At 32.7% G+C, this 16377-nt stretch overlaps 1 protein-coding gene and 1 pseudogene across 1 annotated transcript; both read left to right on the top strand.

The window, feature by feature from the left end:
* Positions 1 to 366: 366 nt before the first annotated feature.
* LOC112766421 (ABC transporter C family member 3-like) lies at positions 367 to 6436 on the top strand (annotated as a pseudogene).
* Positions 6437 to 10343: 3907 nt separating this feature from the next.
* Positions 10344 to 16108, top strand: LOC112764715 (ABC transporter C family member 3). The gene is given in 11 exon segments (XM_072223046.1): positions 10344 to 10721; positions 10723 to 11162; positions 11165 to 12827; positions 12931 to 13687; positions 13802 to 13966; positions 14065 to 14359; positions 14471 to 14685; positions 14808 to 15113; positions 15200 to 15263; positions 15328 to 15567; positions 15668 to 16108. Coding segments are annotated over 11 exon segments (4500 nt in total). The 5' UTR covers positions 10344 to 10491; the 3' UTR covers positions 15793 to 16108.
* The last annotated feature ends 269 nt before the right edge of the window (positions 16109 to 16377 follow it).

Raw genomic sequence — 16377 nt, 5'->3', positions numbered from 1 at the left:
AAATAAAATTAATTATTTTTGTCTATGAATATTCAGAGCATTGTCAAATCTATAGATATATTGAAACAACATTTTGTCCTTTAACAAAAGCAATAGGTCAAAACTCCAACATTTTTAATCAAAAACGTTAGGTGACAACCAATGCAAAGAAACCCCCTTTTTTTCCAATTAAACTAAAGCATGCAAAGAATCTCTTGAGCCTCTTTATACTATGTCACTTTTATTATTACTACTACTATATAATATACAAAGTATATTTAACCAAAAACTATAAGAACCTCCTATAATTATTATACAAATGTTTATTTAATATGTTCTTATAATCAATGTGAAACTTTGACGTATATATAGCTTTATCCATGCATGGGGCAACACCTTTATCAGTTATCACCCTCCTTTTCTCCTTTAACCCTTTAACTCTCTTTGCTTTCTTTTTCCCTTCTATAATTCACCTTTTCATTTCACACGAGTTTCACATTTCTTACAAGTTAGAACTCCTTTATATACCTCTATAGAGTTTCTCATTTTTCCTCATAATAAGCCTCATTGCTTGTTTGTGTTTGATTGCTTCATACAACTAAGCAATGTGGTTTGTTTCATCTTTATTTTCTTCTCTCATGCACTCTCCCACTTGTTTTCTACTCAAACCCATTTTCCTTCATGCCTTGTCTTCCTTTTTCCATCTTCTATTGTTGGCAATGGTTTTGGTGCCATTGCTTTGTAAGAGGATCATCACAGTAGAATCCAAAGATAAGAAAACTAATAATAATAATAAAGCTTTGTTTCAAAAGACTCTGTTTTGTTCTGTTGGTTTTTCAGCTTTCAACCTTTTCCTCTCTCTCATCAACTACTTCATTTGGTATAGAACTAGTTTGACACAAGTAAAGCTTTTTACCCTTTTGGATTTGGGTCTCAAAACCGTTTCTTGGGGTGTTCTTGGTATTTCCATGCATAATGATCATAGAAGATTTCCCTTACTACTATTCAGAATTTAGTGGACACCATTGTTCTTATTCTATACAATAAACATGTTCCTTTACCACCTCAGTGCATAGTTTCTGATGTGGTAGCTACTCTTGTTGGCTTGTTTTTCTGTTATGTTATGTGTTTTGTGAAGAATGATGAGTGTGAAGATATCAGCACCATTGAGGAACCTCTATTGAATGCTGATGATCATGCTTCTTCCATGGAGAAAAAAGAGACTAATAGAGGGGGAGAAACCGTTACGCCTTATTCGAATGCTGGAATTTTCAGCATTTTAACATTCTCTTGGATTGGTTCTCTTATAGCTCTTGGTAATAAGAAAATTTTAGACCTTGAGGATGTTCCACAACTAGATTCCGGAGATAGTGTTGTTGAAGCTTTTCCATCTTTCAAGGAAAAGGTTGAAGCAGATTGTGGTGGAACAAACCACATAACCACTCTTAAGCTTGTGAAATTGTTAATAGTTTCAGCATGGAAAGAGATTCTGTTAACTGCATTTCTTGCATTGTTGAACACTTTTGCTTCTTATGTTGGTCCTTATCTTATTGATGCTTTTGTTCAGTTTCTTGATGGAAAACAACTCTATGAAAATCAGGGCTATGTTTTGGTTTCTGTATTTTTTGTAGCAAAGATTGTTGAATGTCTTTCACAAAGGCATTGGTTCTTTAAGTTGCAGCAAATCGGAATCCGAATCAGAGCACTGCTTGTGACAATGATCTATAACAAATCATTGACCCTTTCTTGTCAATCAAAAAAGGGACATACTTCAGGGGAGACAATCAACTTGATGACGGTTGATGCTGAAAGAATCGGTGTTTTCAGTTGGTACATGCATGATTTATGGCTAGTAGTATTGCAAGTTTCATTAGCATTGTTGATTTTGTATAAGAATCTTGGCATTGCTTCAATTGCTGCATTTTTTGCAACAGTTTTTGTAATGTTGGCAAATGTCCCTTTAGGATCATTGCAAGAGAAGTTCCAAACAAAGTTGATGGAATCAAAAGATACAAGAATGAAGGCAACATCAGAGGTTCTTAGGAACATGAGGATCCTCAAATTACAAGGATGGGAAATGAAGTTTCTATCTAAGATAACTCAACTCAGAAAAACTGAACAAATGTGGCTAAAAAACTTTGTTTACACTTCAGCCATGACCACATTTGTGTTTTGGGGTGCTCCAACATTTGTTTCTGTTGTTACTTTCGGCACCTGCATGCTTGTAGGGATTCCACTTGAATCAGGGAAAATCTTAACAGCACTTGCTACATTCAGAATTCTTCAAGAGCCTATATACAATCTTCCAGAAACAATTTCAATGATTGCACAAACTAAGGTTTCTCTTGATAGGATTTCGTCGTTCCTTCGCCTCGAAGACTTGCAATTCGATGTTGTAGAGAAGCTTCCATTAGGTACTTCTGATAAAGCTATTGAAGTAACTAATGGAAACTTCTCTTGGGATTTATCTTCTTCAGTTACAACATTGAAGAACATAAATCTAAGTGTTTTTCATGGCATGAAAGTTGCTGTTTGTGGCACTGTTGGATCAGGAAAATCTACATTACTCTCTTGTATATTAGGAGAAGTACCAAAGGTTTCAGGAACTCTATAAGTGTGTGGTAAGAAAGCATATGTTGCTCAATCACCATGGATACAAAGTAGGAAAATTGAAGACAATATATTGTTTGGTAAGAAGATGGATAGGGAAAAGTATGAGTAGGTTCTTGAAGTTTGTTCCTTGAAGAAGGATCTTGAGACTTTGTCATTTGGGGACCAAACAAGTATAGGTGAACGTGGGATAAATTTGAGTGGTGGACAAAAACAAAGGATTCAAATAGCTCGTGCTTTATATCAAGATTCTGATATATATCTATTTGATGATCCTTTTAGTGCTGTTGATGCTCATACAGGTTCTCATCTCTTTAAAGTAACACTTTTTCTGTTATTTATCGTGTCACTATGATCTGGTCTCTTATGCATAATTTAAAAATATGAATAACTTTTTTTAACTAATCTTTTTCTAATTTATTTGTAGATTGACAGGAATGTTTGTTAGGCCATTTGAGTTCAAACACAATAGTTTATGTTACTCATCAAGTAGAGTTCTTACCTGCTGCTGATCTTATATTGGTGAGTATATGTTCTTATAATCTTATGAGATTAATTTCTAGGAACTTAATATTGTATGACAATTTTTATGCTACTAGTTAATTGAATAGAAGGAAAGTGAAAAAGCATGGTTGGAAATTGATTCTGGAATTTTATTGCCATTTATTCAAAAAGTGGTTTTCATTAGTTACTACCCTTGATGTTGTTATGCCTTGTTGTTAGGTCATGAAAAATGGAAAAATTACTCAATGTGGAAAGTATATTGAATTGCTTAACAATGGAACTAATTTTATGGAACTTGTTGGTGCACATAAAAAAGCTTTGTCCACACTTGATTCAACAAGTACCTTTGAACAAGATATTAGTGTCTCTAATGCTCATGTTATGAAACAAAAAGAGGCAAGAAAAGATGATCAAATTGGTAATAGTGAGCCAAAAGGCCAGCTAGTTCAAGAAGAAGAAAGAGAGAAAGGTAAAGTTGGGTTTTTGATATATTGGAAATACATCACCACAGCATATAGAGGGATTCTTGTTCCTTTCATATTGTTGGCTCAGATTCTGTTCCAAACTCTCCAAATTGGAAGCAACTATTGGATGACTTGGGCAACACCAATCTCACAAGATGTGGATCCATCACCTGTTGAAGGATCAACTCTTATACTTGTTTATGTTGCTTTGGCTATTGGAAGTTCTTTCTGCATTCTTGCTAGAGCTATGCTTCTTGTTACTGCCGGTTACAAAACTGCTACACTGCTATTCAATAAGATGCACTTCTGCATTTTCCGCGCACCGATGTCATTCTTTGATTCTACTCCAAGTGGTAGAATTCTCAATAGAGTATGTGATGTTCCATTCTTTTGACCCTTTATCTTTTTCTCTTCCTTCCATGGTTAATTTTTGAGGTATAATTTGTGTACTTATATCTCATTATAACATTTCATACAACATTTATTAATGCAGGCTTCTACTGACCAAAGTGCTGTTGATACTGACATTCCAAATCAAATTTGTTCAGTAGCCTTCACTCTCATACAGCTTCTTGGAATCATAGCAGTGATGTCTCAAGTTGCATGGCAAGTTTTCTTTGTATTCATACCTGTCATTGCAGCCAGCATATGGTACCAGGTAACATCATTTTGCAGAAAAACTTGATTTTACAATGTGATATTATGGATGATCTTGAACTAATATATGTAGTGCTGAACTTAAATTTTCTGCAGCAATATTACTTACCAGCAGTGCGAGAACTATCGCGCTTAGTTGGAGTATGCAAAGCGCCAGTGATTCAACACTTTACTGAAACAATCTCTGGTGCATCAACAATTAGAAGCTTTGATCAGCAGTCCAGATTTCAGGAGACAAATATGGAACTTTCAGACGGATATTCTCAGCCGAAATTCAATGTTACTGGTGCTATGGAATGGTTGTGCTTTCGCTTAGATATGTTGTCTTCAATCACATTTGCAGTTTCCTTGATATTCTTGGTATCTATTCCAAAAGGAGTCATAAATCCAAGTATGTAACAACATAACTATGATATTTTGCAAACAATTCAAAGGTTACTCTGCATATTAATGAAGAACTTTAACTTCTATGTATCCTTTTTCACTTTTATCTAATTTTGTGATTGAAGGCATTGCTGGTTTAGCTGTTACCTATGGACTAAATTTAAACATGGTGCAAGCTTGGGTTGTATGGAATCTTTGCCGCTTAGAGAACAAGATCATATCGGTCGAAAGGATTATGCAGTATACTTGTGTTCCTAGTGAGCCTCCCCTTGTAGAAGAAAATAGACCAGATCCTTCTTGGCCATTATATGGTGAGGTTGATATACAAAACTTGCAGGTATTTTAAGAAATTGTTTTGTTTCTTGCGACACAAGTTATTGTTACTTCTCTTAGAAATTAGCTTCTAAAACATTATAAATTGTGCCATATTTGAAATGATTCATGAAGGTTCGTTATGCTTCACACCTTCCACTTGTGTTGCGCGGAATCTCATGCACATTTTATGGAGGACTGAAAACTGGGATTGTTGGAAGAACAGGAAGTGGTAAATCAACTCTCATACAAACTCTATTCCGAATTGTCGAACCAGCTGCTGGGAGAGTTATGATTGATGGCATCAACATATCTTCAGTAGGACTTCATGATTTGAGGTCTAGACTTGGCATTATTCCTCAAGATCCAACCATGTTTGAAGGGACAGTTAGAAACAATTTGGACCCTCTTGAAGAGTACACTGATGAACAAATTTGGGAGGTTGGTTTAGTTTGTTAAACACTTAAAGTTTGTTTTTAAATTATTAATTATCCTCTTAATCTATAAAAGAGTTAATTATTCTATTGTCTTCTCTTTTCATTAAAGATATATTAGTTTTAATACAAGTTTCTTAATAATTGTACATTCAACCAAAGTGACAGATAAAAAGAATAAAGTCATTACATTCTCACATTTACATTCTTTTATGTATAGGCCTTAGATAAGTGTCAACTTGGAGATGAAGTTAGAAAGAAAAGGAAAGTTGGACTCTCCAGGTTTGTGTTTAAGTTCTCTTGAACATGGTGATTTAAATTTACCTAACCTTTATAGCTTAGGTGATCTCTTGATCTTGATTACCTCTATATAGTACTTCAACCCTTTCTTGTTAATGTGCAGTTAGCGAGAATGGCGAAAATTGGAGCATGGGACAGAGGCAATTGGTGTGCCTAGGTAGGGTGCTGCTAAAGAAGAGCAAGATATTGGTTCTTGATGAAGCAACTGCATCAGTTGATACTGCTACAGACAATTTGATTCAACAAACTCTTAAGCTGCATTTTGCTGACTCTACAGTCATAACCATTGCGCATAGAATCACTTCTGTTCTTGACAGCAATATGGTCTTGCTTCTTCATCAAGGCAAGAACTATAAAGTGCCTATTATTCCTAATTAAACTCTTTTTTTTATCTGCTATTTTCTGATTTTTCATTGTCCATTTATATAATGCAGGAGTCATTGAAGAGTATGAGTCACCTTCAAAATTGCTAGAGGATAGGTGTTCTTCTTTTTCCCAACTTGTGGCAGAATATTCCACTAGGTCCAAGTCAAGTTTTGATAAATATGTTGATCAATGAAGATTCTTTTGAGAAATCTGTTAAATCAGTTAATGTAATTTGTTTCATAACTTGCACTCAGTTCATGTTAGATGTAATGAAGCTCTGATGGGCCTATAATGGGTCATATGTTGGGCTGTCTCTTTCTTGGCCCATATCTAATCTACCCAACACACATAAATGCAAATATCTGAAAAGTGCAACTCTAAAGTTTAATTTGAAATTAAAATTTAGAGAGAGATATATTTGGTGTTTTTTAAAGGCTTTTGTCCTAAGTACACATTTAAAGTTATTAATTAATTTTTTTTTATAAAAGATATACAAAGTTTAAGTTTACAATGTATTTTTTATATATTTATTAACTAAGAAATTGAAAACTTCTATTAATGATAATCATAATATATGCCATTATTTATAAAATTAAATAAGAAATTTAGTTGGAGTTGAAGTCTTATATGTATTCTTTAACTTTTTAATTTTTCTTAATACAAAAATATTATATTATATTAAAAAAGTTAGCTATTAAATTAATCATTATGTATTTGTATATATTTATCTATGTAATTTAATATATTTTTATTTATATTTTTTATTTTAATATAATTTATACCAATAATAAAATTTTTATTTACAAATAATATGATTGTTCTTAGTAAATGCTTTTAAGTTTGAATTTTTGGCATGGGAAAAGTTAATTTCAAAAGAGACATATTGCATATAAAATTTCCAACTATGAACACAATCGTCAATAGCAACAAAAGATTGAAGATTTTGTGATAGTAGATACGAGGTCTAAATTATTATTATTAACCAACTTGTAATAAACATTGGCCGGATTAGATTGAATTTGAGTAACATTATTTAATTCTCTCTCTCTTAAAACGAAAACGTTTAGTAACAAAAAAAATTAATAAAAAATAATTATAACTTATCTTATTTAACAATTAATAATAATTAATAAAGACTAAATAAAATAAATTTTGGTTGTTTTTTTTTTTTAACATTATCCATTTAAAAAAATTGAGGAAATTTCTAGATGTGATGATCAAGGAATTTGGAAATTTTGGCTCTTAGACCACTGTTTTTGGTTGTGGGGTATGGTTGTTAGCAGCCAAAATTGTGAATATTAAATCATCTATCAGACTGAGATTGCTAGAAAAAGGTGACGCTGTGACCTTGCATAGTTGCATTAATTGCGGTTTCTATGATTTTTGAATAATTACTTATATATATACAAGATATCAACATCATGCTCAAAATATATTTGTTTTGAAGTCCAAACTACACTGCTACTTTTGGCTGTATTTGAGGGGATCATGACAACGAAAACTGAATCATATATATAGACTATAGTCCACTCACTTTACGATGATAAATTCATAAATTAATAATAATAAAAAAATATTATAAGTTATAAGAATTTATTATTTTTAATTATTAATTTAATTTTTTTAATTTAATAATATAACAATATATTTTATTTCATATTTTTAAATATTAATGATTAAAAATAATAAATTCTGATAATTTTTTAATATTTTTTAATAATAATTGTACTATTTATATATACAAAATTAGTCATTAAATATTCGTATAATAATATCAACTATATTACGTTGTAAACTAAAATCAGTTATCAAAATTAGTTATTAGTATAAAATATGTATTAAAATATAAATATATATTAAAACTAAGCTAAATTATATATGTATTTATATAAATACATTGAAAACTGATTTTAATTTAGTGACTGATTTTAGTGTACGAATAACATTTTTATATACCATAAATATTAAGCTTGATTATTTGTTTATTGCGTTAATAACATAATTATTAAGCTTGAATTCAAAATATAAATATTAACATTTTAGTTACTTTTATTGTTTGTGATATTTATAATATCGGTATTTTATCCTCTACAAAAAAAATTATTGATATCTAACAATTTTGATGAATTCATAGATTCAAATAATAATTATTTTTGTTGAGTATATACATCTTCAATACAACTTATTAGAATTCATCAACAAATTCCGGTTTTAAAATAAAGAAAAGTCTAAGAGTCAGTAATTTTAGTGTTATTTGGTCAATATTTAACCATCAAAACAAAAATAAGTGATTTTTTATTATTAGATATAATTTCACACTATTAAAAATATTATTAATAACCAATTAATAGTTACAACACACTAAAATTACTGACCTAATATTTCTCGTTAAATCGAAATTGACGAAGCTAAGAGTAAGGCTCCCTTTAGCTTTAAAACTTAAAAGTCATTAACAATAATCTTTTTTATATATAATCAAAGTCATTAATATTTAATAATAATCATTTTCATTTCGTGAGACAATTCTCCACGCATGCAGTCATGCAGACAGTGTCAATAACTTAATTAATATATACCACGTTAGGTAATCCAAAATAAATCCATAGTTATTCCTTCTGGAAGGATAATTCAGCAATCAACAGCAGCATCAAATGAATAAACTATATATAAACTACATAAATATTATGATTTATTCTGAAAGATTTGATGCTTCAATATATTATTATGGAAATTAATTAATATCATATGATATTGTACTGTATCATAAGCATACATGCGTGGCACGCATGTCACATGCAGCAAAAAGGAAATAAGATCACTCATGCATGAATCATAATCGCCAACCATTTACCATTCATCATGCATGCATGCATTATTGATGAGCTTCTGGCTAATGTAGGTGTTATTTTATTTTATTTATTTATTTTTCCGGAAATAATTAATATTTCACTCATAAATGTGAATTAGAAAATAGCTTTTTCTTATAAGAATGTTTAAACGAGTTTGGAATATTAGAAAAGAAATTGCTATACAAAAGTGTATTATATCATTTAAAATTCAAATTCATATCATTACTTAAATTTTAAAAATTCAAATTCATATCCTTACTTAAATTTTAAAAAATTTTATTATAAAATTCATATTCTGGCCGATAAATTTGTCGTACAGGTTTATTTAATTTAAGAGAAGTACTAGGACGGTAGGACAGTAAATTTTGTTATTTGTAACTATTAATTAGTTATGAATTTATTATTAATATTTTTAATGATATAAAATTATATCTAATAATATAAAATTATTTATTTTTTTACTGATTAAGTACTGATTAGATTTTAATAAAAGTGTTGATCTCTAAATTTTTTCTTAATTTAATAAACAATCATATTAAGTGTAAAAAAAATTAAAGGCTTATCAATATTATATATATAATATTTGGATTTAATTTAAATATAAGTTAAAACTTTTATATTAACACTCAATCCGTCAATCATACATTTATACATTATTTCTTAAAGAGAGAATTATTACTACTTCAAAATAATGACACTCATATAATAATAATAATAATAATAATAATAATAATAATAATAATAATAATAACACATATGAAAAAAAATCCAATTCAGTTTTATTAAAGCAAGTTTATCTACTTTGCATTTTTATTAGTAATAATTTAATTGAGTGTCTTATTTTAATTAATTAAAAAATTTAGCCAACATATATATCTTTAAAATACACTATAAAATTATTATTAATAAATAGGGCTAATATGGAGGAAAAGATTAACTACAAATCGGAGGGTCCGTTTTGCATTTTTTATTTTTTTTTATTTTTTAAAATAGAAATCGGACGGTTCGATTTCAACATTAAAATATTTTTTTTTCGAATTCACAAATCGAACCGTTCGATTTGTAATTGTTTGTTTGAAAAAAAAATAAAACAAACAAATCGGTGCATCCGATTTGTTAACCCCATACCAATGTAAAACACACTTCTGTTCCCACCTTCTTGTTATACACTTCTCTCTCTCCCACATAAAAAATAACAAGCGCCAAAACAAACACACTCTCTCTGTTTGCATCTCTTTTCTGTCACTTTCTGAAACTGTTTTTTTTTTCTTTCTCTCTCTTTTTTTCCTGGGAAAATTAGCCACCACTGTTTTTCCTTTTCTGACTCAGTTCGAATCTCCTTCCTTGATTCCTTCGTTCTTCCTTGGCCACCACGTTTTCCCTTTTTCCAAGGAACCTTCTTTTCACTCATTTGACTCTCTCTCTCTCTTCATTCTTTGACTTCACACTATATGATAGCTGCTTTATTTATAGCCTCAAACAAAATCTTATTTTCTCAAAAACTCAGAAAATTTTGCTACTTTCTGACACCCTTTTGGCAGAGCTTCACAGAACTTCAATCAAAGAAGCACCTTTCTTTTTTCCTGTTTTAATTCTATTCCTTTTTTCGTACACGTAATAAGTAACTACACTATGTTTTCTGTGAACTCTGCCACCGTTTCTTTTCTCCTCCAACCACTCTTTCTTCATGCTTTCTCGAGCTTCCTCCACCTCTTATTGGTGGTGGTGATTTTGGTGTTGTGGATTTGGAAGAAAGTCAGAGTGGGAGCTTCTGCTACTGGATATGAGTCTAATAAGACTAATTATAATAAAAAGGCTCTGTTTTGTTCTGTTTTTGTTTCAGCATTTAACCTTATTCTATGTCTCTAATTACTTCTATTGGTATAGAAGTGGTTGGTCAGAAGAAGAGCTCGTGACTCTTTTGGATTTGGCACTCAAAGCTCTGGCTTGGGGTGTTGTTGGTGTTTGCTTACAAAAAGGTTTCTTCTTCTTCTTCAGTTCAGGTGATAGAAGATTTCCATTACTCTTTAGAACTTGGTGTGTCTTCTACCTGTTTGTTTTTTGTTATTGTTTTGTAGTAGACATTGTTCTTGTGTATGAAAAACATGTGGCTTTACCTGCTCAGTACTTAGTTTCTGAAGTAGTTTCAGCTTGTGTGGGTTTATTCTTCTGCTACTTTGTGTGTTTTGTGAGGAATGAGTGTGAATTTAGCACTCTTGAGGAGACTCTATTGAATGGTGATGCCCATGTTAGTGATAATAAGAAAGGGGCTGAAACTGTTACCCCTTATTCAAATGCTGGAATTTCAGCATTCTTACATTCTCTTGGGTTGGTCCTCTTATTGCTGTTGGCAATAAGAAGACCTTGGACCTTGAGGATGTGCCACAACTAGATAGCAGCGATAGTGTGGTTCGAGCCTTTCCGAAATTCAGAGAAAAGGTGGAGGCAGATTGTGGTGCAGTTAACAATTTGACCACAATTAAGTTGGTGAAGTTGTTGATAATCTCGGAATGGAAGGAGATTCTCTTCACAGCAGTTCTTGCATTGTTGAACACTTTGGCTTCTTATGTTGGTCCTTATCTCATTGTTGCTTTTGTTCAATACCTTGATGGACAAAGGCTATATGAGAATCAGGGCTATGTTTTGGTTTATACATTTTTCTTGGCGAAGCTTGTTGAGTGTTTGACTCAGAGGCATTGGTTCTTTAGGTTGCAGCAAATTGGACTTCGAATGCGAGCACTACTTGTGACCATGATCTATAATAAATCATTGACACTTTCATGTCAATCAAAGCAAGGCCATACTTCCGGGGAAGTAATCAACTTCATGTCAGTTGATGCTGATAGAATTGGTGTCTTCAGTTGGTACATTCATGATTTGTGGATGGTAGCTCTGCAAATTTCTTTAGCCTTGTTGATTTTGTATAAAAGCCTTGGCCTTGCTTCAATTGCTGCATTTGTTGCAACCATTGTTGTAATGTTGGCAAATGTCCCCTTGGGATCATTGCAAGAAAAATATCAGGATAAGTTGATGGATTCAAAAGATATAAGAATGAAGGCAACATCAGAGATTCTCAGGAACATGAGGATTCTCAAACTTCAAGGGTGGGAAATGAAGTTTCTGGCTAAGATAACTGAACTCAGGAAAACCGAGAAGGGCTGGTTAAAGAAATTTGTTTATACATCAGCCATGACCACATTTGTGTTCTGGGGTGCTCCAACATTTGTATCTGTGGCTACTTTTGGAACTTGTATGCTTATGGGGATTCCACTTGAATCAGGGAAGATCTTGTCTGCACTTGCTACCTTCCGGATTCTTCAAGAGCCTATATATAATCTTCAAGATACAATTTCAATGATAGCACAAACTAAGGTTTCCGTTGATAGGATCTCATCATTCCTTCGACTTGACGACTTGCAGTCCGACGTTGTAGAGAGGCTTCCTCGCGGTTCTTCTGATAAAGCAATTGAAGTGGTAGATGGAAATTTCTCTTGGGATTTATCTGCACCGAATGCAACATTGAAGAACATAAATCTCACAGTTCTACATGGCATGAGGGTTGCTGTTTGTGGTACTGTAGGATCAGGCAAGTCTACGTTACTTTCCTGTATATTAGGAGAAGTGCCAAAGAAATCAGGTATCTTGAAGGTGTGTGGAACAAAGGCCTATGTTGCTCAGTCTCCATGGATACAAAGCGGAAAGATAGAGGATAATATATTGTTTGGACAGGAGATGGATAGGGAAAGGTATGAGAAGGTACTTGAATCTTGTTGCTTGAAGAAGGATGTAGAAGTTTTGTCCTTTGGTGATCAGACAGTTATAGGAGAACGCGGTATCAATTTGAGTGGAGGACAGAAACAAAGAATACAAATTGCTCGTGCCCTTTACCAAGATGCTGATATATATTTGTTTGATGATCCTTTTAGTGCTGTGGATGCTCATACAGGATCTCACCTCTTTAAGGTAACTCAAGTCTTCTATAATTTAGTTCTCCCAACATGATTACTTACACATCATCCATAACTATTTTAATAACTGAGTTTTTCTATTTTGTTTGTGTATGGCAGGAAGCTTGCTTGGCCAACTAAGTTCAAAGACAGTAGTATATGTTACTCATCAAGTAGAGTTCTTGCCAGCTGCTGATCTTATTTTGGTGAGTATAATGCCTTGTTGTTAGGTCATGAAAGATGGGAAGATTACTCAATGTGGAAAGTATAATGACTTGCTTAACAGTGGGAATGATTTCATGGAACTTGTTGGTGCACACAAGAAAGCGTTGTCTACACTCGAGTCTTTGGATGGAGGAACAACATCAGATGAAATAAGCACCATGGAAGATGGAAGTGTTTCTAGTGCTAATGGAAGTATTAAAGTAAAAGAGGTAAACGGATACGAGCAAAATGGTAAAACAGATGAGAAAGATGAGCCAAAAGGGCAGCTTGTTCAGGAAGAAGAAAGGGAGAAAGGTAGAGTTGGACTTTCAGTCTATTGGAGATACATCACGATGGCGTATGGAGGAGCTCTCGTTCCTTTCATATTGTTGTCTCAGATTCTCTTCCAAGTTCTCCAAATTGGAAGCAACTATTGGATGGCTTGGGCAACTCCAGTCTCACAAGATGTGGAGCCACCTGTTGAAGGAACAACTCTTTTGGCTGTCTATGTTGCTTTGGCCATTGGAAGTGCATTTTGCATCCTTTCTAGAGCAATGTTTCTTGCCACGGCTGGTTATAAGACGGCTACTATACTTTTCAATAAAATGCATTTCTGCATCTTCCGTTCCCCAATGTCATTCTTTGATTCCACTCCGAGTGGTCGAATCCTTAACAGAGTATGTGCTACACTGCTACTCCATTCTTTTAGTTTTTAAGATAGATGTGATTTTTGTATCTGAATTGCTTTTAAAGTTTGGATATAATAGTGTTCTGCTATCTGTTCTATGCAGGCTTCTACTGACCAAAGTGCAGTAGATACTGATATTCCTTATCAAATTGGTTCGTTCGCCTTCTCCATGATCCAGCTTGTAGGAATTATAGCAGTGATGTCCCAAGTTGCATGGCAAGTTTTCATTGTCTTTATACCTATGATAGCAGCCAGCATATGGTATCAGGTATAATAAAGATGTGTATATTACCAAATTTGAATTTGCAGAGGATTTGACTCCATTAAGTGATCTTATATGGTCCTAACTAACCTGTAATTCTGCAGCAATACTATATACCATCGGCTCGAGAACTATCACGTTTAGTTGGAGTATGCAAAGCTCCAATCATTCAACACTTTGCTGAAACAATTTCTGGTACATCAACCATTAGAAGCTTTGATCAGCAGTCTAGATTTCAGGAAACAAATATGAAATTGACCGATGGCTACTCTCGGCCAAAGTTTAATATTGCTGGTGCTATGGAGTGGTTGTGCTTCCGATTAGATATGTTGTCCTCTATCACATTTGCCTTTTCCTTGATATTCTTGATATCTATTCCTCAAGGAGTCATAGATCCAGGTATATGATTCAAATATTCTATTTATTATCAATTAAAAAAAAATTCAAATTGCATAGGTGATGAAGGATTAAATGTAATTGTTTTCTTTCCATCTAATTTTGTGATTGAAGGCATTGCCGGTTTAGCTGTTACGTATGGTCTTAATTTAAACATGATACAAGCTTGGGTGATATGGAATCTTTGTAACTTGGAGAACAAGATTATATCAGTAGAAAGAATACTTCAGTACACTTCCATTCCTAGTGAGCCTCCCCTTGTTATAGAAGAAAATCGACCAGCTCCTTCTTGGCCATCATATGGAGAGGTTGATATACATAACTTGCAGGTAGTTAAAGATATATCATAATATTTTGTAAGACACCATGCAAGCTTCTAAATTTATGTTAATAGTTTTATTATTTTATAAAATGTTTGTGCCATAGTTGTAACAATTCATTGTCCATGAAGGTTCGTTATGCTCCGCACCTTCCACTTGTGTTGCGTGGCCTCACATGCACATTTCACGGAGGACTGAAAACTGGGATTGTTGGGAGAACAGGAAGTCGTAAATCAACTCTCATACAAACACTCTTCCGAATTGTTGAACCAACCACAGGAGAAGTTATGATTGACGGCATCAACATCTCTTCGATAGGACTTCATGATTTGAGGTCTAGACTAAGCATTATTCCTCAAGATCCAACCATGTTTGAAGGGACAGTCAGAAATAATCTTGATCCTCTAGAAGAGTACACAGATGAACAAATATGGGAGGTGGGTTAGTTTTGTACTTTTATTTGTTAAATAGATGCACAAACAGAGTTCTATTCAAGATTAAACATTTGATTTCTCTTTTACAGGCCCTGGACAAGTGTCAGCTTGGTGATGAAGTTAGACAAAAAGAAGGAAAGTTGGACTCGTCGGGTAAGTATTCTAGTTTTCATGAACATGATGAAATAGCACCTCTATCCTGAACTTATTGCTGCAGTTAGCGAGAATGGCGAAAATTGGAGTATGGGTCAGAGGCAATTGGTGTGCTTAGGTAGGGTGTTGCTTAAGAAGAGCAAGGTATTGGTGCTCGATGAAGCGACTGCATCAGTTGATACTGCTACAGACAATTTGATACAACAAACTCTTAGGCTACATTTCGTCGACTCAACAGTCATAACCATTGCACATAGAATCACTTCTGGTCTTGACAGTGATATGGTCTTGCTTCTTCATCAAGGTAAGAACTAACAAATACCAATTATTCATAATTAAACTCTATTGTATCTTATTGATTCCCCCATTTTCTGATTTTTTCATTGTAAATTAATTTGATGCAGGATTAATTGAGGAATATGATTCACCTTCAAAATTGCTAGAGGATAGATCATCATCTTTTGCTCAACTTGTTGCAGAGTATACAATGAGGTCTAAATCCACTTTTGAGAAATCTGCTGATCACTGATTGAAAAAGGGTGCAAAATACCAAAACTTAGAAGTTTCTTGACAATGACGAAAATTCAGAGGGAATTACAATCTAACTAGTAGAGTAGTAGTGCTCATGATTCTTCTGTCGTTCAGAAGTTGTGATAGAAAAGTGTACGTAGTAAAAAAATGCTTTTTCATTGAAAAACCGTATTGCAGCTTTCTTACTTGAGCTATTAGTTTGGACCATTAATGATTCTATTGCCAAGAGCTTTATACTTACACATCTATCTATCTATCTATTCTTAATATATAAAAGGAGATACATAAGCAGGCACTACATTACTTTTGAGACATTTCTTTCCTCTTACTAATGCTATATCAGCAATATTGCTTACTTGACACAACTTTAAAATCAACCACTCAATTCTTGCCAAATCAACTATTATTTTCAAATCAGCAAAAAAATAAAATATACAAATAAAAAACTAAAAAATAGAATCCAATAAATTTGTAACCTCCAAATATATTGAATTTATATTTTTATATTTATTATATCTTATCGTTATAAACAATACAATAAATTTATAACCGCAACAATTAATTTATAAATTAAAAGTTTAAA

Source organism: Arachis hypogaea, chromosome 17 (genome assembly GCF_003086295.3).
Source record: "Arachis hypogaea cultivar Tifrunner chromosome 17, arahy.Tifrunner.gnm2.J5K5, whole genome shotgun sequence".
NCBI lineage: Eukaryota > Viridiplantae > Streptophyta > Magnoliopsida > Fabales > Fabaceae > Arachis > Arachis hypogaea.
Note: the sequence above shows the minus strand (reverse complement) of the source record. Positions and strands in the feature narration are given on the sequence as shown.